Source organism: Eucalyptus grandis, chromosome 5, assembly GCF_016545825.1.
Source record: "Eucalyptus grandis isolate ANBG69807.140 chromosome 5, ASM1654582v1, whole genome shotgun sequence".
Classification (NCBI taxonomy): domain Eukaryota; kingdom Viridiplantae; phylum Streptophyta; class Magnoliopsida; order Myrtales; family Myrtaceae; genus Eucalyptus; species Eucalyptus grandis.
The window spans coordinates 61431464-61457430 of NC_052616.1; the positions used below are offsets into that span (position 1 = coordinate 61431464).

Consider the following 25967-nt stretch of genomic DNA (forward strand, 5'->3'; position numbering starts at 1 on the left):
GAAGTTTCATTTTATATTAAATGAAAGAGAGAGCCATTAAGAAACCGCTATAAATCAATTGGTAGTTAGAACAATGAAGACTGTTATAAGTCATGATAAAATAATGGAGGATTTATGAAAAAATAAATCAAACGTTACAAAACCATTACAATGCCACTATAGATCAATGACAAACAAAACCATTACAAATTAATGACGATAAAAACATTACAAAAAAAATATTTTTTGTAACTTCTATAAAAGCTCTTGCTTTTAAATATTTCTAGACTATTGAAATAACTAACAACCCCTCAAATTTTTCAAAAGTTTTGAAAAGAAAAAATTAGAATAATGATGGGTTGTTAGAGTGTAATGCATCAGAACTAGTAATTGTTAGGTTATAATCCGAACCAAGAAAAAATGATATATAATTCAAGAAATCATTGGTAAAGTTTGAAACTTCTATGAACTAAGAATTTCGTTTTATGAATTATGATTTTCTCCAATCACATTACACTCCTACAAATATTATCATTCAATGTGATTTTATGCTAGTAGGCCATGCACAGGCTTAGTTCATTCATAAGTGCTCTAAAAGATTATCACCAATAATTCTTATAAAAGCGGCCTCACTCTACATTTATATAGGTGATTCTGATTCCATCAATTGTTTTCTACAATTAAATACTCCACTTATAGTGATTATGGAAATTATTAAGAGTTTAACTCAACCGCCTTTTCATTGTAATCTTATGTTGACCTAATTTACTGCTAGCTATTCTAGCTCTCATCAAAATTACACTTATCTTCAACTTGCACTAGAATCGGAGCACAATCAAAATATCCACATGATAGGTAATTTGAGATTGATAATGTTATCTCCATCTCACACAAGAACTGGAGCATAATCAAAATATTTGAGATTGATTCAAATATTATTAATTCTATTGGTCAATATATATTTCTTAATATTTTTTCTAAGTATATGTGTATAGGAGTCATCACCGATTGTAATACATAATTCAAAAATTAAAATATACAATTCTTATATCCTCTCTATTCTCTATTTTTCTACATCTTTATTTTTATCTTGGTATGAGAGCAGAAAAAGGCGAAAGCCTAGGGCGCGTTTGGTTGTGTTTGTTTAAAAATTGTTCTAGGAAACAAAATAGAAAAAAGTGTTTCATTCCGGGAACAATTTTTGAACAAAACAACGCGTTTGGTAAACTTGTTCCGGGAATAAAAAATAAACGAAACATGTTTGGTAAATTTGGATAATTTTTTTATTTCTTTTATTTTTTCTATTTTTTTCTATTTTTTTCCTTTTTTTCTTTTTCATTTTTTTTTTTCTTCTTTTGGCCGGTCGCCGGCCAAGGCCTTGGCCGGCGACCGGCCGGCGAGGGTCGGCCTCGCCTTGATCTCGCCGGATGACTGGGCGAGATCGAGCTCGCCCGCCTGGCCGGCGCGAGGTCGACCTCGCCATGGTCGGGCGAGCTCGGCCTCGCCGATCTCGGGCGAGATCGAGCTCGCCCGGCCGGCGCGAGGTCGGCCTCGCCGGGGACGGCGATCTTCGACCTCGCCGGGGCCGGCGAGCCTCGCCGTGGCCGGGCGAGGCCGCCGGCCCTCGTCGGCGGGTCGCCGGCCATGGCCGAGGCCGGCGACCGGCCAAAAGAAAAAAAAGAACAAGAAAATAAGAGAAAAGAAAAAGAAAAAAAAAGTATTTCTCATTTCATGTTTCGAAACAAAAAACACAAAATTTGTGTTTCTTGTTTCGTTTCTTTTTTTGTTCCTAAACAAAAGAACAAAAAGGAACAAACGCATCCAAACGCGTTTATTCCTTTTTGTTCCCAGAACAAAAAAACAGAAAATTTCTGTTCCTGGGAACAGAAACATGGTGCAGCCAAACAGGCCCATATTAATTCAAATATGAGTTAGTCAAATTCTATCTCTCCTGCGCAAACTATCGTTCAACAACACCAGCCTCCTACTTCACTTAAAAGTAGTAGGTGTACTTTATCTTTTGTCTTTTCCTTCTTACCCCCATTTTTGACTTTTCCCCTTCTCTTTTCTTTTGTCTTTTCCTTATTTCTTCTCTCTTTTTTTCTTCGTGCGGTCTTCTTCTTGAAGGCCCCTCTGCAAATGTCAGGCTTAACAAAAGAGGAAGAGACCCATTTTGGGTGCGTTTGAAAAATTTCTTGAAAAAAATCATTAAGAAAATGTATAGACGCTTGACTTAAAGAAGTTTTTCAAAATGTAAAGTATATTTGGTAAATCTATTTATAAAAGTCTATTGTAAAGTTTTTTTAAGCAAAATAATATTTAAACAAATTAAGTTTACAAAAGGCTTTTGTTATTAAAAAAAGAAAAAAAAACAGAGAGAGTTGGCCAGCCAAAGCTTCGCCGGTTACCGCCGACCAAGGGCTTCGTCGATCACCACTAGCGAAGAGCTAATAGTTGCCAATGAAGGGCATCGTCTGGCTACGGTCACCATGTGGCGAGGGTTGCGGCAACCCTAGCCGTGCCGTTGCGCGACCCACCGCGTCGCAGGTCGCACTCCACGACCCAGGCGACCTTCGCGACCCAGATTTAGGTCGCAGCGAGGTCGTGGGTTGTCGCGATCTCCCGTGACCTTCGTGACCCAGATTTGGGTCACGACAAGGTTGTGGGTTGCCGGAGGTCACGACAACAGACCTCACTGTAGTTAACCTCCGTATCTGGGTCGAGGCGACATTACAGTGGGTGGCCTAGGTCGCCGTGACCTCAGCGACCCAGATTTGGATCACGACGACCGACATCGCTGCGACTTAGGCGACCAACGGGACTCAGATCTAGGTCACGGTAAGGTCGCACCACCCAGATCTAGGTTGCGTGATTGGTCGGTGACGATCGTCAAGGTGCTGCGACCATGCCGGCCTCTCTCTAGCCCGTCGCCGACCAATCGCAACCTCACTGGCCAACATCTGAGATTGATGAAGAAGAAGATGAACGGTGGCATCAGGCCTTTCGAAAATGTCGAAAGCCCAAGGCAGCCTGTCACGCCCCGAACCCCGAGACACGTGAACAACCCGCCATGGTCATGCAAATGCGACATTCCCAGGTAGTGTTACCGACCCTGATTTTATTTCTTTAATGCGCAAGCAGAACGTATTAAGAAAACCCCTTACAAAAGCATACGGGATAGGAACAGTAGGAACATCAATTCAAAATCAAACAACATACTTTCATACATCATCATCATTACAAGGTTTACGAACATCAACGGGATCCAGAGACTATGCACCAAAAATGGGTCGGGGTTTATGTGCATCAAAAAGGGTCAAGAGCACTCTTTATCGTCCTGGTCCACCTCCATCGATGCCATCCATCTCCGGGATACCGCCATCTACGGTCCCGTAATGTTTTTCCCCAAACTGGGATGAGACTTTGTCTCAGCAAGTTCAACCCCTCCTAAACCTCTATTAGAAAGTAAATACACCCCGAAGTAGCTTAGCCACAACACATAGGAGACTTACCTCGACTTAGCCCTCATCTGCTGGTTAGCACAATTTATATAATTCAACCACGTACAATTATGATAACCGACCAACCATGGCACAATCACATCATCAAAAACAATTCAACCACTTGGATCGTCTCGGCCGATCAATCGACTCGGCCGACTACATGTCATTCTAGCAAATCAATCATTGCTCTCAACTACGGCCCTACTCGGCAAATTTAAATCGGTGGCATCACGGCCCCACTCGGCGCGACCTTTAACAGTGGCAATTCACGGCCCCATTGGGCGCGACCTCTAATAGGTGGCATATCACGGCCTCATCGGGCACGACCTCTAATAGGTGGTTTATCACGGCCTCTCTGGGCACGACCTTTCACAGGTGGTTTATCACGGCCTCTCTGGGCACGACCTTTCACAGGTGGTTTATCACGGCCTCTCTGGGCACAACCTTTCACAGGTGGTTTATCACGGCCTCTCTGGGCACGACCTCTAATAGGTGGTATTTCACAGCCAATCTCCCATCAATTTCTACACTTAGGATTTCATAAAGAATCCCTATAAATCACAATCACACTCAATTCATCACAACCAATCATCAATTTCAAATTCTACTAGCACAACAACGATCGGCACGAAATTCTGAGCAACTAGGGTCAAAATAAATTTTTCGAGTTTTTTTTTTATTTTTATAAAATAATATTTTAATGAATTTCGGGATAAGATATATTATTAAATAATCCAACAATTTCGAGGCATTTATTTAAATCATAAATAAACTCCTTTAAGTCACATCAAGGTTTATTTTAAAAATAAACATACTTAACCATTAAACTAAACATCATTTACCTTAAACAATCACCTTAATATAATCCACAACTAATTAAGTCAATCTATCCACCTAATCTCAATCAACTTAAGCTAAACATACGTAGGGCATCATTATCTCGCTAATTGCGGATTAGTGAGGTAAACTCACCGGAATCGCTTTCCGACGGGTTTCCGGCGAAGAGCACGACAACGCCGACGACAAACCTACACGGATCAAGACCAAATGAGCACTAGAAGGGAACCAAAACGAGCTCGGAAGATGCTAGATCTTGCTGGTTTTTTCCATCACTAACCGAGCTTCGAAGGGCGGCGGACGGCGGCTGGACGGGCGGAGAGACGGCGGAGAATGACCGGCGAAGGAAGCTAGGGCTCGGGCAGTGGCTTACGGCGACGGACGGCGGCGACGGAGCTTTGGCGACGACGAGCGCCGGACGGCTTGAGCTGCGACAGTGCGGGACTCGCGGTGGAGACGGAGGCGAGCGGTTCGGCGCGGGAGGGCGTGCGGTCGCGCGCGGGCGAGCGGCGACGGCGACGCGAGCTCCGGCGAACGACGGGCGAGGCGGCGGCGGCGGTCGAGCGGCGAAGGAGCGGACGGAGGGGTGGGCGGTCGCACGGCTGGTTGCTCCTCTTCCTCTCTCTCTCTCTTCCAAGTTCAAATGGGGAAGATGATGGGGACAAGGGGAAGTGACATCCCACCTTTCCAAGACCTCATCCCCACCTTCCACTTGTCACCACCCTAGCCCATCTTGCCTCATCCATGACATCACCGGTGACATCATCATTCACTAACTCCAAACCTTCCACAACTTTAGTCCAATAGGTTCGATTTCATTTTCTGCCGGGGTCCAAGTTCTTGCACATCCAATTACTTCAATTTCCATCAATTTTCTTCCAATTGAGTCCAAATTAAAGTTCATAAATTAATCCAATGATCCTAATAAAGTATGTGACATGACCGGCTTCCAACTTCTAAGTTCAATCCCAATTTTTTTACGGTTGAATTCAATCCGGTGCGATTTCAGCTCGCCTAATCCATTGAGTAGCTTTTGGGGAAATTTTCTTGCATCAAACCCGAGGGTGATCAGTCCCCAAGTCTCGACGCGGTAAAATTCCTTAATTACTTCACTCAATAAACTAGTTCCCCGTGAGTGGCCAACTCTAAGAGACGAACTACATGCACGGATGAATTGCCCGACTCAATTGACTGAAAATAAAATTGAGAAAAATCGGGATGTCACACAGCCTAGGACCTACCTTGTGCTTTTAGCCTTTAGAAGGCCAGCATTCATTCAAGGCAGGTCTCAAAAATATTCCCAAACACCAAATATTTGAGCAAATGGGCTTTGGATACCCAAAGCTACTTGGCAAAGCTGATGCCAAACGCAACCTTTGTCTTTTCTCCTTTTTATTTTTATTTTTTCTTTCAATATTTTTTCTTCCTTCTCTTGTCTTTTCTTTTCTTCATTCCGCAGACCGCCGAGAACCGTCACCCGCGGAAACATGACGCATGCCGAGAGAGACCACAAAACAATGACATACAAAGCAAGGGATTGCATTGGAAATTTACCGAGACGCATTTAACAAACCACGAACGCCAAAAAAAATGGAAGGAGGACCAACGAAAAGCACGACAAGCGCATACGTTAAAGTTAGGCATTTCATCAAACGCACGGAGAGCACTGGCTAAGACGCTGTTATAGGCCCATCCCAGACTGGAACTCATGCCGAAATCAACAGACAATGGACAAGCGAGACCCGACCTCAGTACGGGCATGAACGAAACACAGCAAGTCTTGGCCTTAAACAAAGGACACGATCGTGCATCTAGCTTAGGCGTTTCATCGAGCACATGGCGTGGGACCTCCTGGGCAACGAGCAGCAGCTGAAACGGGACCTCAATCGAAGACCGGGACAAACGGCATGGGACAAACCGCGACTTAACAGCTAGAAAGCATATGACATAGTCGGGGTCGGAACTTATGCGAACCGAACGACGGAGGCTTCGGGCGCCGGTCCTTGGCGTGCCGACCAGCCTCCCCTTGGCCGAACCGGTGTCTCATCTCAAGACCGAAGGCGTGTCCCATCCGTTACGGCCTACTCCCTCTCTCTGCCATCGATCGTCCTCCGCGCGCGCGTCGACAACCTCTGCGCGTGTGAGTTGCAGAGAAGGGGAGGAAGGAGAAAGAATAAGGGGCACGCCCTGCCCCGGTGGGCTATTTTTTTTTTTTTTTTAAACTATCAGAAAGTAGGATAAGAGAAATGGAAAACAAAACTTAATAGATGCAAATAATATTAATACGACGTCATGCGAAAATCCTTTTTGTTAGGAGCAAATTCGTCCATAATTTTCTATGCAAATTAATCTTAAATATTGAGTCAAAGTTTGAGTATTAACAAACTCCCTATGTTTTATTGCACGAGTAAGAAAGCACCGTGGTAATAATATCAAATAGATAGATATCTTGAAAATTTGCAGTACTTAATTCTTTTTTTTGAACAGGTTGCAGTACTTAATTCACAAAATAGATAATCCCCACTAGCTAAAATTAATTATCATCCTTGGTCGGTAAAATGAGGTAATTTAATGGATAATTGATCCAGCCATTAATCGGCTCTGCTGGTATTCACTTTTTCCATGTCAAAATCGCAAGTTGGCAAGCATTTTTGGCTATGATGATGGTTCTCACTTATGTTCTCTTACATGTTAAAATGATATAATTATGCCACTTTATATTTGACAAAATTATTAAGATTGGATAGTAAATGATGCTTTTAGTCAACATCGTTGAGAATTTCGGCTCAATCAATTAAATTTGTAGTCAAGGTTGAAAATGTACAAAATACATTTCGAATCATTTTATCAGACGAAAATATACAATATTTTGGATCAAATAACTTCTTGGATTCCAAACATGTGTTACATTTGAAACTTTTAAAAATGATGCAAAAGTGCATAATTCGGTACAAAATACGGATGATTCATTCCCATTGGGATGTCTACAGCCTTTTGCACTGGCAGTGAACTCAAAGCAAACAACATCCAGATTAAGACACGGTACAAGGAGGCATGTAACTGGGCGGCGGATACACCTTCTGATGCTTTTCCTTACCGTCTCTGACGATGAAGACTGCGCTCATTCCCCAGCTCGCATGGCGTTCTAAATGACAGTGCATGAACCACACTCCTGCAGCCACCCGTAAAAGAATAAATAGTCAATTATGCGTTCAACAAGACTGAATTCACGCAAACTAATGCCAAAATGGTAGATACATGATAATAGATGCTATTCATTTGGAAACAAAAACGATATGTTTCCATGCGTTTCTACCGATGAAATTATAGTACCTGGATTATCGGCTTTGAATCTGATCGATGTCCACCCGTTTTTGGGGAGTCCAACGGTGTTAACATAGGGCGGATCCACTAGATTATAATCTGATACATAGGAGTCGCTGAAATTTCCATCGCCCATCCCAACGACATAAAAGCTATAGCCGTGTAAATGCATTGGGTGATTCTCTGCTGCTCCCAAATTGGTCCCTTGGAATCTTATTTCGACCTCCTCATTATAGTTAATCATCAACACTTCATTACCCACAACGGCAGCTTCCCTTAAGGCCGATACATCCCCGGTGTAGTCGAACACGAAAGGTGGTTCATCCGGAAAAGTTTTGTTGTAGACTCCTAGAAGATTGCTGCACACACCAAACAAATATAATGTTATGAGACACATTCAGATGTTGAATATGCCTTCGCTTTAAGAAATTGGTTCGATTGGAAGAATGTATCAGCCTGAATCAACTCTATCAGTTTGAGAAAGATATTCAATCCGAACAATATGATCAAATTTTGTAGGTTTAACGATCTACATACTTGTAGTATGCTTGGAGAATGCTAATTGAGGGAGCCGAAAAACTTATGTTGTTCAAGCTTGCTGAATGCATAGAGTTGTTTGGACCGGTACACATTTGATTAGTAGGACAAGGCTGCTGATTCACGGACACTGTGATTGTAATGTTTCTTGTGATGTTGGCTGGAACTATGGATGGATGTTCTTTGCTATTCAAACTCCTCAATTGAATAGTAAAGTTTCCGGCGTCACTTTTATTGGTAAAACCCGGAAGTTTAGGTAACGTGGGAGTCTCTGAGTGGTTATAAGTGCCGTTGTATTGAAATATTCCTCTTGTGACATTTTTGTTGAACGGGGCTTTTGTGTCCACGAACGGACTAAAAACCATATAGTAACGACCGAGGGTTTGGTTCGCAGTGACCAAAACATCCATCGTTTGACCGGGAGTTATCATGAGGTACTCAGTATTAAGCGGCTTTAAATAAGCTCCATCCATTCCAACCACAGTGAGATTGTGCTTGGCTATGCCGAAGAACATCTCTTCATTCAACCCAGAGTGGATGATCCGGAGGAGATACGTTTTTCCTTGCACAATCGTTATATTGTAAGCCGAACCTACGAAAGAAAAAAAAAACAAAGCACACCATATTAAATAGTACTTATGGAGATCCTAAAATTACTTGTACTATATATCAATCATCATTAATTAATTTTGAGGCATAATAATTTCGCAAAGATCTCATTTCATCAATTATAGAGTAGTAAGGTTTTATTTCATTACCTTTGAATAAGACCTTTTCTTTTATTTTTATAGCATATATAGACACACACACTAGAATTAGTACCATTAGAGCATGAATAATTATCTCCTGGTTGACCATTGATGGTATAGGCCACAGACAAGTCTGGATCACCTCCAGATGCAAGAGCCTCGTCGATTATGTCCTTCGTATCTCTTGCATACCATTCAGCTGCATGCCAAAATATAATTTTGTTTAAGGAAAAACAATGCAAACTGTTATTTGTGTGTGTATGTGTTTGATTGAGTGAAAAACTCATTCTTGAAAGTTAAGTTAGTTGAAAGTAGCATACAAATCACGATTGTGTGTTGCTCATCAAACTCATAAGGGTAGTTGGTGTCATTGACGGGCAAAATGATTATAGGACCATGTATTGTGGCACGTGACCAGTCGCTGTGGGCGTGCCACCACACCGTGCCCTCTTCCTCGGTGAGTATGATTTTTTGGAGAAAGCTTGAGTTCGTAGGGATGGAACATTGCGTGACATTTTCTGGGCCATCGGACCAAGGATACCGTATTTGTCTCACTCCATGCCTACACATGTGTATAGTATTAGGGGGAAGAGAGAGAGAGAGAGAGAGAGAGAGAGAGAGAGAGAGAGAGATGGTTGTATTATTACCAGTGAATAGTGATTCCATAAGGTCCTAAGTTGGTGACATTAACATAAATAGTGTCGCCCTTGTGAGCACGGATCTCCGGCCCAGGAAATAGACCGTTCACGATTAGTACGCTCCGATTTGTCTCACATAGCATCTCAATAGGTGTCTCATTTACCTGCAACATAAATCATCCTGTGAATCTCGAACCATTATACCCATAAAATAAGTTGCCTTATTAAATTGACGCAAGGCCTGTAGCTGAACTTTCTTATGGATCAAGACTGCAGACGGGGTTGGAAACCGCCTCCCAAAAGAGTAAAATGCATAAATCATACAACCGTAGATAGATTACTACTAAACTCTCAAGAAGTTGAAATCTTCAGAAAAATTGCATCTAGTTTGGTATTTGAATGCTGTAGTGCTCGGCCTCGAGCATTCTCCAAGATTTAACTAGCCAAGAGATTTAGACGTAAAGATCATTGTTAAAATAAGGAGATTCTTGTGTTGAATACACCTGATGGGATCGTGGTCAACTATTATGCCTTTGAAAGAGGCTAAAACTGGTAACAATCAAATGCTCTGAGTAGTCACTAAATGTTCACCAAGGGAATGCTCCTACTCACCACAAAATCATAGAAGAGGACTTCGCCTTGAGCCATGCAGAAGAGAAGGATCCCAGTGACCGCGAACCCTAGAAATGTTCCCATCGTCCCTCTCTCTCCCTGATACAAAATGGAACTTGTACTAATCACTCGATCCAGAAGGAAAGAGGAGACTTGGCTTGTGCTCTGTTTCTTTGTTCTTGTGACCTTCACCTTCCATTGACGGGGGCCTTTATTAAAGGGAACATCTTTCAATGTTTGGTGATCTCTGACTATACAGTCTCTGTCTGTCCCCGCATTAAAACGAAGTCGCCGTAGGTCCCACAGAAACACGTGTCCCATTGCATTACGGCAAATGGAAATAAATTAAATATGAGCATTTGAAATTCAAAGGCTCGTTCTCGTTTTTTCCCGTGTTTCCACGAGGAAGAAGAAGAAGATTGGTTGAAGATCACCGCAAAGGAACGGGCTGGATAACTTCTTTCAACTTGTTTGGTCGTGCCGGCCAGAAAGGGAGAGAACCTAAAGGCAAACGATGTCTTACGCGCTCAACACCTGCTTCAAGATTCATTACCGATTCTTATTTTGTTCTTTTCTGGAGACAGGAGGCGTCCACTTTTTTCTGGGAGGAATGCTCGTGAATGAAGTTTCACATCCCATGTGTCATGTTCGTGGACACAAGTGGATCAGTCCCCTGTTTCAGGGGTGAACAGAGCCGCTAGAAGTCGACACTACAGATATGCCGTAGAGAAAAATGAAAGAGTGAGAGAAAATTGCTTCTTTTTTTCTTTTTAATAGTTTGCCGACCGAAGAAAAGAAAAAGAATAACTCGTACAGAAAGTCCAGCTAATGTTCTAGGTGCCCTAGTCATAAAGGCAAGTTTTGCCTTGGGCTTGGTTAGTTTTACAAAAAATTAATGATACGAATAACACTTTGAATATGTTATAAAATAAAATGAATGGACGAAAAAATATTCTTATCATTGACCAATTTTTTTACATATAAATTGTTATTAGTAATGAGAATATTTTTCGTTGATTAATTATATCAATGGATATAAATTACTATTTGAAAATACTTTCTAAATAATTTATTTTGTGTGAAATAAATGATTTTTTAAGTTGAATGAATAATCACCGAACTTCATACGGACTATCTTATCAGCGCCACCTATAATGCACTACAAACACTTCCCATGATGTTTCCGTAGTGCCTATTCAGTCAACTTTGAAACTTTCCGACTTTTCAACGTGTGACTTGCTTGTGGAATGTGCGAACAAAAATTTGACAATTCGAATCATTCTTTAAAATGTCTGATTGTCATTTGAGAAATTCTTTCAAACACAACCATCTTATAATGCTTGCAAATGCATTTTTTTTTTTTTTTTTTTCCCAGAGAATGTGTAAGTTATCGAAGTAAAGCATTTTCCAAAATTTCATGGAGTAAATTATTTTCCCCAAAAGAAGAAGACGATGCAAATTGCAAAAAACTAGGAATGTGAAAGTATATTTGGTTTATTTTGCCAATGCGTAATAATGGCTTATAGTCATGGCTACCTCTACCAAATTTCTACGAGGTCTCTACTGAGGGGTTTTACCTAAGACCAAGCCGTCTCAATTACTCCGTGGAACAGGAGCGGGTACGAAAACTCTTTTTTCCGATACTTACTCTTGACAAATAAGCACACATAGTGGATCCAGATAAGAGACAACTACAATAGCTCGAGAAAAACATATTCGAGAAGGTGAGTGCATTATTTGATCGATAAGCACGCAGTTCGAATCATTGTTTGACTAGATGAGCCAGGATCTTTCTTTTACATGGTTAGACGAGATGCCTGTGGTCAACTTTCTTTGCAGGCCGTGGATCGGCAAGGGATGATTCACTCACAGCATTTTTCAACAAAAACACGGTCCACGAGATTGAGGGTTTTGTTGTTTATCATTGCTTCATAGACGTGAAAGACCGTTTTTTCAGTAATTTAAGTTAATTTCATAAACATTGCCGGCGGGACATTAACATTCGAAAAAACCCTTAACCACCCTCGTGATATTAATGCATTTGTTATGAAAACCCTTCACTTTGAGACTTGGTGATTGCACGGTACGGATCCCCAACGGAATCATCAATAAATGCCTAACATATGCTTTTGTACATATGATAAAATGCTATGGTACAAACTGTTTCCAAAATGTAAATTTTTGGTATAAATATTGGTGAATATCAATTCTAAAGAGTTCCGAAGAAAGTAAACCGAGAAACTCAAGCCACGAAGGGACAAGTACCGATTTATTCTAAAAATTGCTCATAGTAGCATGAGCTACTTTGGACGGTGGATTGACCAATAAAGATGAAAGGAAATGAAAATTGTGTGGTCCACATGATTAATACTTCAACTGTGAACCTCTAGATGTCACATCCATAAATCTTAAAGGGCGTGTCTAAATATTTTTATTTCTATCTTTTCCGCTTCTTTTATGATCTCTAGCTAATTAAAGATTCATTAAACACGCTCTAGATCTCATGAACTAATCATTTCCAATCCTTTGGCCCATGCAAGGGCCCTAATCAAGTGTAATTTGCACACAATTAGCGGAATCCAAATATGTATCCCCCAGTTTCCAGCTAAAAATTTCCTAATACCCCCAATCAATTGAAAATTCTCTAGTTTTTACCTTTTTTCTTTTTGCATAATCTAAATTTGCGATGGACACCTTAGACTTTTTCTTATTCCAAAATATCTAATACTCTCACAATATACAAATTTGATATGTAAACTCACATATAATGTTTTCATGATTTTCTGAAGGTTGGATAGAATTCAACACATAAACAAATAATTTTTTTATTTCTTGAGAGTACACCGGTCGTCACAGCCTTTACACTTTGCTAATAGAAACATACATGGACTCCCGATTGCCCCAACATCAACAATTTATCCGTATGAATCATTATATACTAAATATTGGGTATTTTCCTATTTCTTCTGAGCCTATGAACCTTGGCACATAATCATCAATTTGGGAGGGCGGGAACGTCTTATGTTGCATCTAAGAATATCTCCCTCATCAGAGTTCTGCTTCGACTGGTTAATCGACGAAGAACAGTACCTAGTGTATACGTTTGAGGCGTGTAGACACTTTCCTTAATTTCATGTTGTTCCCATGATGTTGCCCCCATAACCGGACAAGATCCTGCTCCTGTGGAAGTTTCCTCGCGTATTTCGACACCATTCCATGGTCATGTAACTCACTCCTTAAGCAAACACTTTTTAATTTACATAATTCCCTGCAATGCACAAGGCGTGATTTCATGTTCGTACAAGAAACCGAAAAACACGTTTCTCACAACACGAGCGCCATGTTTGGAGCTTCGTATCTTCCTCGGATACAAACAATGTACCAGAGCAGAAATGAGTAACAATGGTGCACCTTTTAATTAATCAACGCGCTACGAAAATTATCAAAAGTATCGTGAGACTGATGGAACTTATGATCATGGCAAAAAGAAAAAGAAAAAAACAACCGGAGCTTAATAGCAAAGCATATAATAATAAAATATCTTTATGATGTAAACTGGAGTTTACCATTGTGATTATATAAATCTTTTTTTTATTATAAATTGGGAATTTGGATGAAAGATTATTCAAAGAATTAGTAGTGTCGTAATGTAAAGAAAAAACCATGGGCCTCACAAAATGTGAGATTTTAATTAAGTTGCGAGGATATAATTCCTCACGAATATAAATAATAATAATAATAATAATTCCTCACGAGTGTTCCACTTTTTTGGCATGAAATTTTCAACTTTTAGCGGAACCCCACCAAAGTGATTGCTTTCTGAGTCTAAGGACACTGATGATCGTACTATCGCATGATAATAACAATGCGAAGACAAAAACAGAGTTAGCTGGGAAGATTTAAAATGAGCTTCCGTTGTCGTATCATCGAGCTTGTTCTCGCGGAATTATCTTGTGTCATCATTGATTGAATCACAGAACAAGGTCATGTGGGGCAATTAGAAGATAAACATAACAAGGCTAACCTGATAATCACTATGGTTGAGGACTAAATTAACATGTGACTTGCATGAAAGTAACCTTGCTCTTTAGTTTATTATAATGTTCCATGGGACGACTAGGTACAATTGATCATGTTGTGTTTCATGTAGTAATTATGTTTGCTACGTGGGCACGTTTCTAGTGTAAAGAATGCAGAACTAGACAATGTGAATAAGATCATGATGTTGAAAGCAAAGCCAATGATTTCGTCGGACTTAGTGAAAAACCGGATCCTAGAAGGCCAGATTGACTGCAAAAGCAAAGGCTTTCGGTTCAGAAAATGGAGGAACTAGGCTGGGAACCGGCTTAGTCGTCACGACTAGGTTTTGCTTCTAAGCAATTGGTGTTTAGAGGTCAAACATTGTCACTCTTGACCCAAGCAAAACATTGCATGACTTACATATAGATTATATAGATCATCCATCTCTACCATTGATTATGCAATATCCACAATTGATTGATTGAAATAGTATTAGTGTGTGTTATGACTTCTCTAGCACTACCGCAAAATAAGCTTTTAAAATATCGTTGCTCTTCATCAGGTCAAATTATAATCCTATTTCTAGAATTAGCTCGTTTTTTACCCGCTTACACAAGGATCAAACGTGCGTCAGTTAGCTTGCTTAGAGATTTGATTAAGAGGAAACTAGCTCTAGCACTCTAGATGCGTGCGTGCTCGCTGTAACCATTCTTTGTGGATTCCAACCACATAGATGTAAAACAAAAGTCGTAAAAATAATTGATTAAAAAAGGTTTAATTAATGTGTAAGATATCTCTTTTTTCTGCCCACATGGATCTCCTCGATCTCCGCTGGTCATGGACCACCTTTGTCCTCGTCGAATTTATTCAGCTCATAAATCATGGCAAAATGTTTAGGATCCTCTACTTTATCGTACGGGCACGTGGTGTAGGTGTAATACAATTATTAATTCAGACGCGTCAAGCGCTTGAATGATTGAGTCCTTTTCTGACAGAAGGGACAGCACTTGAAGAAAGGACTTGAGGGGGCCTCTTGGAAAGAGGAAATGAAAGCACATGGTAAGAGCAGTAGAGTCATTGTCCTTATGTTGGGATTGCTTAAAGTAGACGAGCAAGAAGAAAGTTTGGTGTGCCAAAGAGCAAAAAGGGGCAAACGAAAGGCTGATGACATGCAATGATGGACGATTGGCATAGTGAAGTCTGTGATGTTTTTAGCATTGTATTTTATATGAAACGATGAATCAAATAAGTGCAATCACTCCAAAAGCATAAGATATAAAGAAATTGTCTAATCAATCTAAACATATTGTACAAGAAGCAATTTGGTCATAAATTCAAATTTGTGTGAAATTCTAATATTATCATTTCGATCAATTGAAATTAAAATTGCTGATGTAGTGATGTGCCATGTAAAACAATCAATGATAACTGAATTGCTACGTTAGTGATTGCCAACGAAAAGGGACCAAAAGAATTACATTGAACTTTTATGCGAAGATTTAAAAATAAAATGGCTATTTCGGAATTATCACTAAAAGAACTACACCAGAAAGAAACCAGGACAAGAAGCCTGCTTTAGGTAAATAAGCCCACAAGTGTAAAACAGTCCTCTATATCTACTGCACAATAATAGAGTTGATAAAGGGTAGTTGACAAGCGGAACGAAGCTCGATTTCACTCTTCTCGTAGGGATTCTATGTAAGATCTCCGCGATACAATGAGTGAGAAGCCACAGTACAAAATCCAGTACATGCAATAATGGCTCATGGATTTTGTGCGCGCGCGTGCTTTTAGCTAGGGATGTATCGGCTACCCTACTCGACCTGAATGAGTGAGATGGAGTAGCATAAGAGATTGAACTAGTGGAAAACAAGACAAAATGCTTACCTCCTGGTTCCATAACCCACGGTGCAATCGATCGATATGTGTCTATTCGGGAACTCCTATAAATGGGAATGGGAGGCTATTGAGAAGCATGATGTGTTGTGATTGAAGGCCTGTTAAGCCACTCTGCAAGAGTTGATTCATCTCTTGGCTTTCCTGACTTTTGACTCTTGGGAGCAAAAGATCATCTGTCGATGAAGGAGCTTGCCTGAGGCATTCGATGGAAGAAGGGAGTGAAGAAGATCTAGACTTCATTGCATTTAATCATCAACTTAGAGAACTAAGCAGTACATGTACAAACCTTTAGGAGCATAAGATGTACTACATAGTGTGTACTATCCCTCGCCGTCACTATGAGGCCTCAAGATCTATAAGTTAATGTCATATATCATACTTATTAATTTCTAGGAGTTTAGGTGAGAATGGAGGGCAAACCCGAAACTTATCCTCCGATGGTCATTTCTATTTTTAGCAGTTTCTTTTTTATGTGCAGAATTTTATTATTCCATAACAAATGAATACGAATTTTTATCCATGCTAGTAAATTTCAATAAGTCCCCATAAACGTTAAAAATTTATTGGTTAATAAATTGATATATGATTTTTTTTTCCTTTTTGACCTTTTTCCAAGTAACTTGCTAGTAACTTACTTAGACTTTTGAAATTACCATTTTTTTTTGGTAATTTGAAAATTACCAACTTTTGTACTAACCTATCAAATTTTATATGGATATTTTATGAACTTTTCAAACTTATTAATCGATAATAATTAGGTACCAATCTAGATTAGGATAAACTCCCAACTACGTTTAAGTTATCAGGTCTTATTTGAATTATTACCAATGTTGAATTGGTTTTTATAACATATGAATTTTTCTATGGAGTTATCATTTTTATTTTTTTTGTTAGCAATCCCTTAAATTGAAATCTCGCTTGATGACGTAAGTTGTCGCCAAGACCTCTACAACCTCAATTCTAGGTCGATCTAAGGTTGAACACCTCATATAGCATCAATCTGAGCAATCACAATGGCTTGCACTTGGATCTTGCAGCACCGAGGGCTTGTGGTGAAGGGCAAAGGCGTGTGGGCGCTCGCGCGAGAGAGAGGCATAAATGTGAGTTGGGCGAAGGCAACTAACGAGTGATGTATGGCAGTGGTAGAGTGAGAAGGCCCACATAAGCCTAATTAATGTAACTGGCATGCCTTATATAACATAAGCCTAATTAATTTTAGGTTTACATGTTATCTAAATGAAACCAGGATAACATTTTTTTTTTTTTAACAAATTTATGAAGAGATATGTATTATTCTAAAACTATATGCATTCTAAAACTAAATGCATCTGCCCTAATTAAAAGACCAAAAATTATTTGCGCTAAGCTCTAAATATGCGTGAGACAGTGATGACCAATGATGATTGATACTATCATGATGCATTGAAATACACATTAAGATTGGAATTAACCATGTCATTGATAGTATGCTATTTCAAGGCCATCAAGGTTTAACTAATCAAATCAATCATAGCAAATCACACGAGAAAATATTAGGGTCCAACCTGAGGGAGTAAAAGTTCGAAGCCCTAATATGTATAGACTAATGCAAGGAAAATAAAATAAGGGAATCAAAGTCAAACTAAAGCATGGCAATGATAAAGATTAATCAATCCTAAATATGCACACTGCGAAATTGGACTTATCAAGGCTTAACTAAAAAGATAAAGATTTAAGCATGACTTGATATCAAATGGCGTAGTAGAACTTGAATATTCCCCCTCCCCCCCCCCCAAAAAAAAAAAAAAAAAAAAAAAAGAAAAGTTCATGTTTTAAGAAAATTCATGAAAAGTCGAGCGTATATGTCAAGTTGCACCCAACTACATGAAATATAATTGTCTAATACTCAAGTAGAAACTCCATTCAAGCAATCACTTCCTCACACCACGCAATTGCATCGAACAGAATATGGCCAGCTGGAACAAATCATACTCAGTCTAAATCAATTCTTAAAGGGAAAAATTACCCTAACAGTCCTAAACCTATTACATTTTCTTTTCTTTTTTTTTCATTTAGTCATGAACTTTTTTTTCTAGCCAATTCAATCATAAACCTTTTGCAATCGTACCAATTCAGTTCATCCAGCCAATTTTGGCTGGATTTTTTGGTTGAAGGAGCCAAGAGAATAGTGGTAACTCAGCTTTGCCACGAAAACTGAGATGACTCGATAAGGCGAAGAGGGTCTGGGTGAAGGAACCGTGGAGGGTGATGGTGCGACAATCGCGATCCATCGTGAAGGAGCGGTGGAACGTCTGTGAGGGCTGCCCAACATCAAGGACTAGTTTCCGGACGTCGAAATTGCCGTCGATAGCCAATAGAATTATTTTGGGAAGCAGCATATATTCCGAAGGACTCCTCTTGTTTCTATGGCAAACTCGATGAAGTCCAAGATGGTTTGGTGTGTTCACTCTGCACAGTACTGCAGCTTACAGTTTAGGCATATATTTCTTTAAAAAAAAAAAATGCACGTGGTAGGAACAAATAAGCAATTGCCCGTAATTAGTTTTCAGTTGTCGTAATTTATGTTCATTCAGACGTTTATATGTGTGGATATTATCTAAGATATGTCCAATTGACTGCATGAGAAGGACAGTCTCGGTCAGGAAAATAGTGCACGAAATTTCATTGAGTATTGGAGGGTGATAATGAAACGATAGTAGACGAGTCCTTTCAAGAAATAAATCGGTTGCTATACGTTATACAATATTTCACTTTCATAAATCCTAAACAAATGTTTTTCAACACGTTGCTATAATTCCGTAAAGTTTCTCTAAACAATTCAGATAAGAAGGGTCGGAAATCTCAGAAATAAACTATAGTTCTTATTAATTGCAAGAGATTATTTTGAGTTATTATTATCATAATGAATATTGAAAGCCAAGTTCACTAATTCACTCAATAATTTTTTTTATGGGATCCACTTGATGATTTGTTGATGTCAATGTATGAAGTTGCTAAGATAAGTTAAAGAATGCTACATCATCGTCCACATCATGGTGAGACGACGATTCTTTGCTATTTGTATATTGATAGTTAGTTTCAAACGCTATAGATTTTTGACCTTTGAATATTTTAGGATCTTCATTGAATTTGATTTCATAAGTTATGAGAGCTGCAATAAGTTCATCCGAATCAAAGAATTGAAGTATTTGAGCTTAAGGAATTGATATTTTCACGTAAGTCCATTCTGTTGGTAATGCTCGAAATATCTTGCTTGTATGATTCTCTTTTTGTAGATCATGCCATGCGTGGCAAGTCTACCCATGATGTACTTGTAGTGCACGAATATTTCCTTTGTGTGTTCATGGGACTCTCCGTTCTGAATGTCTCGTGATCTCCAAGCAATATATTCATCTCGGTCTCTTTTAAGTATCGGTGCCTTTATAGGGCAAATCCCAAATTTCCTGCCGACCAAAAAGAAGAAATTATATTAAACTCAATAGGCATTAAAGCACAACACAAATATGTACGACTTTTGATTTTAGACTATCTCGTTTCTTCCGAAATCTGTGTAGAATTAGCCGCGAATAAAGAATCAGCAGCTTAACCTCTTTGTTGGAATATATGAACCTCTTTCGATCACAATCCATAACGCATAGTCCGTGGATTGAATAAACATTTTCATCATGCATTTCGAATAAGTATAATTAGCTCCTTCAAACCTAGGAAGTTGAATAATAGAATGTTCTTCACAAATAAGCTCCTGTAAAGTTGCCATAAAAGATTTTTTTGCTCTTGAGCAACTTGCTCCAATGCCAATTAAAGAGGCTACCACAACGATCAAAATGAGGGTGAATAGGTTGTTTTAAGAAACCTAAAACTGTTTCATGGAATGCTTGCAAATACACTTGTGTAGAAACTTACGCAGATGCGGAAGATTTTAACCAACAGTTAGTAAAAGATTTGTGCGACAAATTCCAGCTGAAAAAGTCAATCTAAACTTCGAGGAATTACGAGACCTTCATTAGAATAAGGTCCCAAATAAAAGACCAAAGTCACACAATCTTGATAATTAATCTTTATCCGAATTACATCTATCAGCCTAACATCACAATCAAATTGAAAACAAAGAGCTGATTAAATATAATGATTATCCTAGGACATACGACATGTTGAACTTACCAACTCATTGCGTTGTGAAAGAGGCATCGCAACTTTTACAAGCTTTCTTTCTCAGCATAGAGTGTACGAAATGGTTTCTTCATTCCTCCGTCAGCTGAACCACATGGGAGCTAAGAAAAGCACTATTTTGCCAATCTCATAAACTAATACAATAGCCGGTACCCATCTTTAATACCAGAATAAAAATCTGATTTAAAGCATATCTTTGTATGTACGATCCATCAAGTTCCTCGACTAATCGTGCAAATACATTTCGAATTACTTATCAAAAGAAAATTACATTATTCTGAATGAAGATTACAATTGAAACTTATTAGAATGATCTAAAGTTGCGAATCTTCGATAGTAATATACTTATGAACCCAAAGCAAACGGCGTCATGATTAAAGCCCAGAACAAGGAGGCATGTGTTGGGGCGGCGGAAGCAACTTCTGGTCCGTGTTTGGCCCCTCTCCAACGATGAGGACCGTGTCCATTCCCCAGCTTGCATGGCGATCTAAGTGACAGTGCACGAACCACACCCCTACAAGCACAAATGAAAGAATAATCTGTCAATTATGCATTCATCTACATAACTAAATTCATGCAAAACTAATGGCGAAATGGATAAGAAATATATTTTTCCATGCATTTCTCCTGATGAAATCCTAATACCTGGATTATTGGCTCTGAATCTGATCGCTGTCCAGCCGTTTTTGGGGAGTCCAACGGTGTTAATATAGGGCGGATCCACTGTATTATACTGCGATACATAGGAGTCACTGAAATTTCCATCGCCCATTCCGACGACATAAAAGCTATAGCCGTGCAAATGCATGGGGTGATTCTCCGCTGCTCCGAAGTTGGTCCCTTGAAATCTTATTTCGACCTCCTCATTATACTTGATCATCAACACTTCGGTGCTCACAAAGGCAGCTTCCCCTAAGGCCGAGACATTTCCAGTGTAGTCGAACACAAAGGGTGGTTTATCCGGAAAAGTATTGTTGTAGACTCCACTTATATTGCTGCACACACCACATGAACATAATGTTATAGACACATTTGGATGTTGAATTACGCCTTCGCTTTCAACCAGTTAAATTGGTTCAGTTTGGAAAACATTTCAACCTGAATCACCTCTATTGGTTTAAGAAAAATATTCAATCCGAACAAATAGGATCAAAGTTGGTAGGTCTAGTGATTTACTTACTTGTAGTATGCTTGGAGAATGCTAATCGATGGAGTCCAAAAACTTATGTTGTTCAAGCTCGCCGAATGCATAGAGCCCTGTGGACCAAGACATGTTTTATTAGTAGGACACGGCTGTTGATTCACAGACACCGTGATCGTAATGTTCCTAGTGATTTTGGTCGGAACTGTGGCTGGATGTTCTTTACTGTTCAAACTCCTCAATTGGATAGTGAAGTTTCCAGCATCGCTCTTGTTGGTAAAACCCGGAAGCTCGGGTAATGCGGGAGTCTCCGAGTGGTTATAACTACCGCTGTATTGGAATATCCCCCTTGTGACGTTTTCGTTGGTCGAGGCATCAGTGTCCACAAACGGACTGAATTCCATGTAGTAGCGACCAGGGCTTTGGTTCGCGGTGACCAAAACGTCCATTGTTTGACCAGGAGTTATCATGAGGTAATTGGTCTTAAGTGGCTTCAAATAAGCTCCATCCATTCCGACTACGGTGAGATTGTGCTTGGCTATGCCAAAGAACATCTCTTCATTCATCCCTGAGTGGATGATCCGAAAGAGATACGTTTTTCCTTGCACAACTGTTATATTGTACATCAAACCTACAAAAGAAAAGGAAAACACCTTCTTAACAAACCGAGGAAAAAAGGAAAAGCTTTTCTTTTTGAAAAATAGCATATATCACACTCATATATACACACAAGAATTAGTACCATTAGAGCATGGATAAGTGTCTCCAGGTTGACCATTGATGGTATAGGCCACGAGATAAGTCTGGATCGCCCCCCCGATAGCAAGAGCCTCATCAATTATGGCCTTCGTATCTCTCGCATACCATTCAGCTGCGTGCCAAATTATAGTTTTGTTAAGAAAAACAAAACAAACTGTTATTTGTGCATGTGTAAGTAAAAAAATTATTTCTGTGATTTAAGTTAGTTGAAATTAGAATACCGATCACAATTGTGTGTTGTTCGTCAAACTTGTAAGGGTAGTTAGTGCCACCAACAGGCAAAATGATTATAGGGCCGTGTACAGTTGCACGTGTCCAATCGCTGTGAGCATGCCACCATAGCGTGCCTTCTTCTTCGGTGAGAATGACTTTTTGAAGGAAGCTTGAGTTCGTAGGGATTGGGCATTGTGTGACATTCTCCGGGCCATCAGACCAGGGATACCTTATTTGTCTCACTCCATGCCTGCACATGTGGACAATATTAGGAAGGCGAGAGAGGAGGGGGGGATCAAGGGTGGAGGAAGGGTGGTTTTATTTTTACCAATGAATAGTGACTCCATAAGGTCCTATGTTGGTAACATTGACATAGATGGTATCGCCCTTGTGAGCACGAATCTTCGGCCCCGGAAACAGACCATTCACGGTCAATACAGTCCGATTCGTCTCACACAACATGTCAATGGGTGTCTCCTTTACCTACCACAAATAAAAAAATCATCCTATAAAACTTGGGCCGTCATACATCTGACACAGTCTCTCTTATTAAATTGATGCAAGAATCGTTTTGGCACATCCTTATTTACAGTAACATTAATTCATTCAAAGCCCCTAGCTGAATTTTCTTCCGGAGTAAAGACTCCAAATGGGGTTGGAAACCGCATCCGAAAAGAATAAGTTAATAAATCACATGACTGTAGAAATTTGCGGGATACTACTAAACTGTGAAGAAATTGAATATAAGTTGATTCTTACATTGAATATTGTAATATGATAACATTTACGATTTATGAGATTATGGTTGAATCTAATGCTTCTAAAGGAGTCTAAAACTCATAACGAATGGGACAATAGTCTCTAAATGTTCTATATGGCCTGAAAATGACACGCTTGAAGTGCTCAGGGATGGGATATTCCTACTTACCACGAAATCATAGCGGAGGACTTTGCCTTGAGCTATGCAAAAGAGCAGGGTCAAGGTGAACGCATACCCTAGAAATGTACCCATTCTCTCTCTCTCTCTCTCTCTCTCTCTCTCTCTCTCGAGAACTTGTACCAATCACTTGATATGTTCTCTTTCTACTTGTGACCTTCCCCTTCCATGGAAAGGAGCAATTTATAGGAAATTTCTTTCAATGTTTAGCAGTCGCTGTCTCACTAGCGTGAGCCGCCGTAGTGCCCACAGAAACGTGCCCTTTGACCTCACAACAGATGAAACTTCAAGGAAGAAAAGATGATCATTTGTCTTTCGAAGGCACGTGCTCATTTTTTCCGTGTTTCCACGAAGGAGAAGATTGGTTAAAGAGCACCGCCAAGGGAAGAGCTGATAAATTTCTCTCGACTTACTTAGTCATACGGGCAAGAAAGGGATAAAATTTTAACAAAATATTTCTGAAACTTCAAGGAAGAAAAGATGATCATTTGTCTTTCGAAGGCACGTGCTCATTTTTTCCGTGTTTCCACGAAGGAGAAGATTGGTTAAAGAGCACCGCCAAGGGAAGAGCTGGTAAATTTCTCTCGACTTACTTAGTCATACGGGCAAGAAAGGGAGAAAATTTTAAAAAAATATTTCTTTACGCGCTCATCAACTGCTCCAAGATTCATCAACGATTCGTGTTTTGTTATCTTCTAGAGACCAATAGGCGTCAACGTTTTCGTGGAGGATTGCTCGTAAAAGAAGAAAATGATGCAAATTGCAAAACATAGGAATGTAAAAGCGAGTTTGTTTTATTTTTCCAATGTGAAATAGGGGCTTATAGTCATGACTGCTTCTACCCGTTTTCGAAGAGATCTATGTAGTGGGTTTTTACCCAGACCGAGCTTGTCTTAATTCCTTGGCGAAACAGAAGCGTGCACGAAATCTCTCTTCTGATCTTGCTCTCGACATGTAAAGCATACAAAAGTGGAACTAGATCAGAGACTAGTACAAAAGCCCCTATTAAAACATGTTCGAGAAGCTGGCTACATGATTTGATTATTGAGACGCGGTGTGAATCACTAATTTTACTAGTGAAAGTCTGGTCGTTTATGATTTGTTAGATAAGTTGCACAAGCCCTACAGCTCTATAATTGCCAGGATCTACATGATTGATAGACATACCAAAAATGGATTATAAATCCATTTCTTAACCTATATATTATGAGCCGAGTTGTTATATGAGTTATTTAAATTAAGTAAATGAGTTATAAATGAATTTATATATAATATGAGTATTCATCGAGTCATAAATGGATGTATAACTTACTTAAACTAGATAGACAGCTACGCTCACTCTTCATTCTCTCTTGATCTCACGCTTACTCGCTTCGCACTTTTACCTCTATTTGGATGAGTTTTCTTAAATTTTGGTTAATATTGAAGTATTTTAGAAATAAATGTTGGGTTAGGTATTGTTACTAAATTTGTATTATATAGAAATGAGTCAAAATGGGTTAAAAGGGTTTATTTGGATCAAATCTTTTTCAACCCAATCTAACCCATCTATTTGATAGGTTTAATGATTTTAAGAGATATTCAGCACAGAAAAATGAAAGGATAAGAGAAAAACATTTTCTTTTTAAATGGTTTATCAAATATAAAAAAGAAAAAGAATAACTTGTATGCAATTCTTGTTGATGTTCTAGGTGCTCTGGCGAAAAAGGCAAGTTGTGCCTTATTGCGCTCACCTGCGATGCGATGCAGACACATCACCTTTACATGTGACGTTTTCTCTTGTTCAGAGAATCTTTTGAGAGCATTTGTTTAGTCGACTTCAGCAATCAAAAAAGAAAATTTTAAATTTTTTTTAAGAGGTGACGTCCCTATGACGTGTGAATAAAAATTTTGCAAATCGAATTATTCCTTAAAATGCATTACTGCCTTTTCAGAAACCCTAATCTTGGTAAGCAATTTTTTTTTTCTTTTGGTCAAAGGATGCCTAGATTATTGAGGTAAAAATAAAACACAAAAATCACCATTCTCTTGTATCAAAAAAAAAAAAAGTCAAAGGAATTTTGAAAAAAAAATCATCTTCAATTTTCTCCTCACTTTATACTTGACTGTCTCTTTTTCTTTTTCCCCAATTTCCATTATGGCAACCTTAGATTTTCTATGCTTTTTTAGGCTCCAACATAGGGGTGTGCATGGTCTGGGTGGGTGGTTCCCGACCTAGAATCGGGAATCGCCCGCTAAGAACCAGTTCCGAAAAATTGGAACCGGGAACCGCCCGCTAGTTGCACAGATCCACCAGGGAACCGGACCGCCGGTCTAGTCCGTTTCCTGGGTGGATCCATAGAATTGGTCCAACCTCCACGCATTCCCCTTTTCGCCCTCCTCACACCTACTTATTCTGGCTCTACCGACCACGGTAGCTTTATTCTTCTCAAGTACTAGTATTGTGGTAGCGGCAGTCATGACCCTTGCGCTACTTCCATCCCGACCACCACCACCATCTTCGCCACCGCCTCCATCGTCTCCTGCTCCTCCCTCGAGATCGACAATGAGGAGGACAACAAGGATGATGAGCCATTCTTAGACTTGGAGTTCACCCTTGTCCTCGAAAATGAGGATGATGGAGGGGAGGCTTGAGGAGAGGGAGGAGGA

At 39.6% G+C, this 25967-nt stretch overlaps 2 protein-coding genes and 1 long non-coding RNA gene across 3 annotated transcripts; all 3 read right to left on the reverse strand.

The window, feature by feature from the left end:
* Nucleotides 1-7351: 7351 nt before the first annotated feature.
* Nucleotides 7352-10263, reverse strand: LOC120294099 (laccase-14-like). The gene is made up of 7 exons (XM_039314023.1): nucleotides 10180-10263; nucleotides 9577-9731; nucleotides 9250-9491; nucleotides 9003-9128; nucleotides 8181-8772; nucleotides 7653-8002; nucleotides 7352-7491 (listed from the first exon to the last, which is right to left on the reverse strand). Exons 1-7 carry the CDS (start codon nucleotides 10261-10263, stop codon nucleotides 7352-7354), a joined length of 1689 nt encoding a protein of 562 aa, XP_039169957.1.
* A 2725-nt stretch (nucleotides 10264-12988) lies between these two features.
* On the reverse strand, nucleotides 12989-16326 carry LOC120293833. The gene is made up of 2 exons (XR_005551572.1): nucleotides 16087-16326; nucleotides 12989-13447 (listed from the first exon to the last, which is right to left on the reverse strand). It is a non-coding gene; the product is annotated as an uncharacterized LOC120293833 (long non-coding RNA).
* Nucleotides 16327-20492: 4166 nt separating this feature from the next.
* On the reverse strand, nucleotides 20493-23413 carry LOC120294100 (laccase-14-like). The gene is made up of 7 exons (XM_039314024.1): nucleotides 23310-23413; nucleotides 22710-22864; nucleotides 22390-22631; nucleotides 22152-22280; nucleotides 21449-22040; nucleotides 20914-21263; nucleotides 20493-20782 (listed from the first exon to the last, which is right to left on the reverse strand). Exons 1-7 carry the CDS (start codon nucleotides 23391-23393, stop codon nucleotides 20643-20645), a joined length of 1692 nt encoding a protein of 563 aa, XP_039169958.1. The 5' UTR covers nucleotides 23394-23413; the 3' UTR covers nucleotides 20493-20642.
* Nucleotides 23414-25967: the final 2554 nt, after the last annotated feature.

What these genes read in the sequence shown, in the direction of transcription:
- LOC120294099 (XM_039314023.1), bottom strand. Translation starts at nt 10,263, where the DNA reads ATGGGAACATTTCTAGGGTTCGCGGTCACTGGGATCCTTCTCTTCTGC. An exon ending in TATGGAATCACTATTCACTG is followed by an intron (nt 9,492 to 9,576) that starts GTAATAATACAA and finishes ACACATGTGTAG; the next exon opens with GCATGGAGTGAGACAAATAC. An exon ending in ATTCAAAGCCGATAATCCAG is followed by an intron (nt 7,492 to 7,652) that starts GTACTATAATTT and finishes GGGTGGCTGCAG; the next exon opens with GAGTGTGGTTCATGCACTGT.
- LOC120294100 (XM_039314024.1), bottom strand. Translation starts at nt 23,393, where the DNA reads ATGGGTACATTTCTAGGGTATGCGTTCACCTTGACCCTGCTCTTTTGC. An exon ending in TATGGAGTCACTATTCATTG is followed by an intron (nt 22,632 to 22,709) that starts GTAAAAATAAAA and finishes CCACATGTGCAG; the next exon opens with GCATGGAGTGAGACAAATAA. An exon ending in ACAACACACAATTGTGATCG is followed by an intron (nt 22,281 to 22,389) that starts GTATTCTAATTT and finishes TTTGGCACGCAG; the next exon opens with CTGAATGGTATGCGAGAGAT.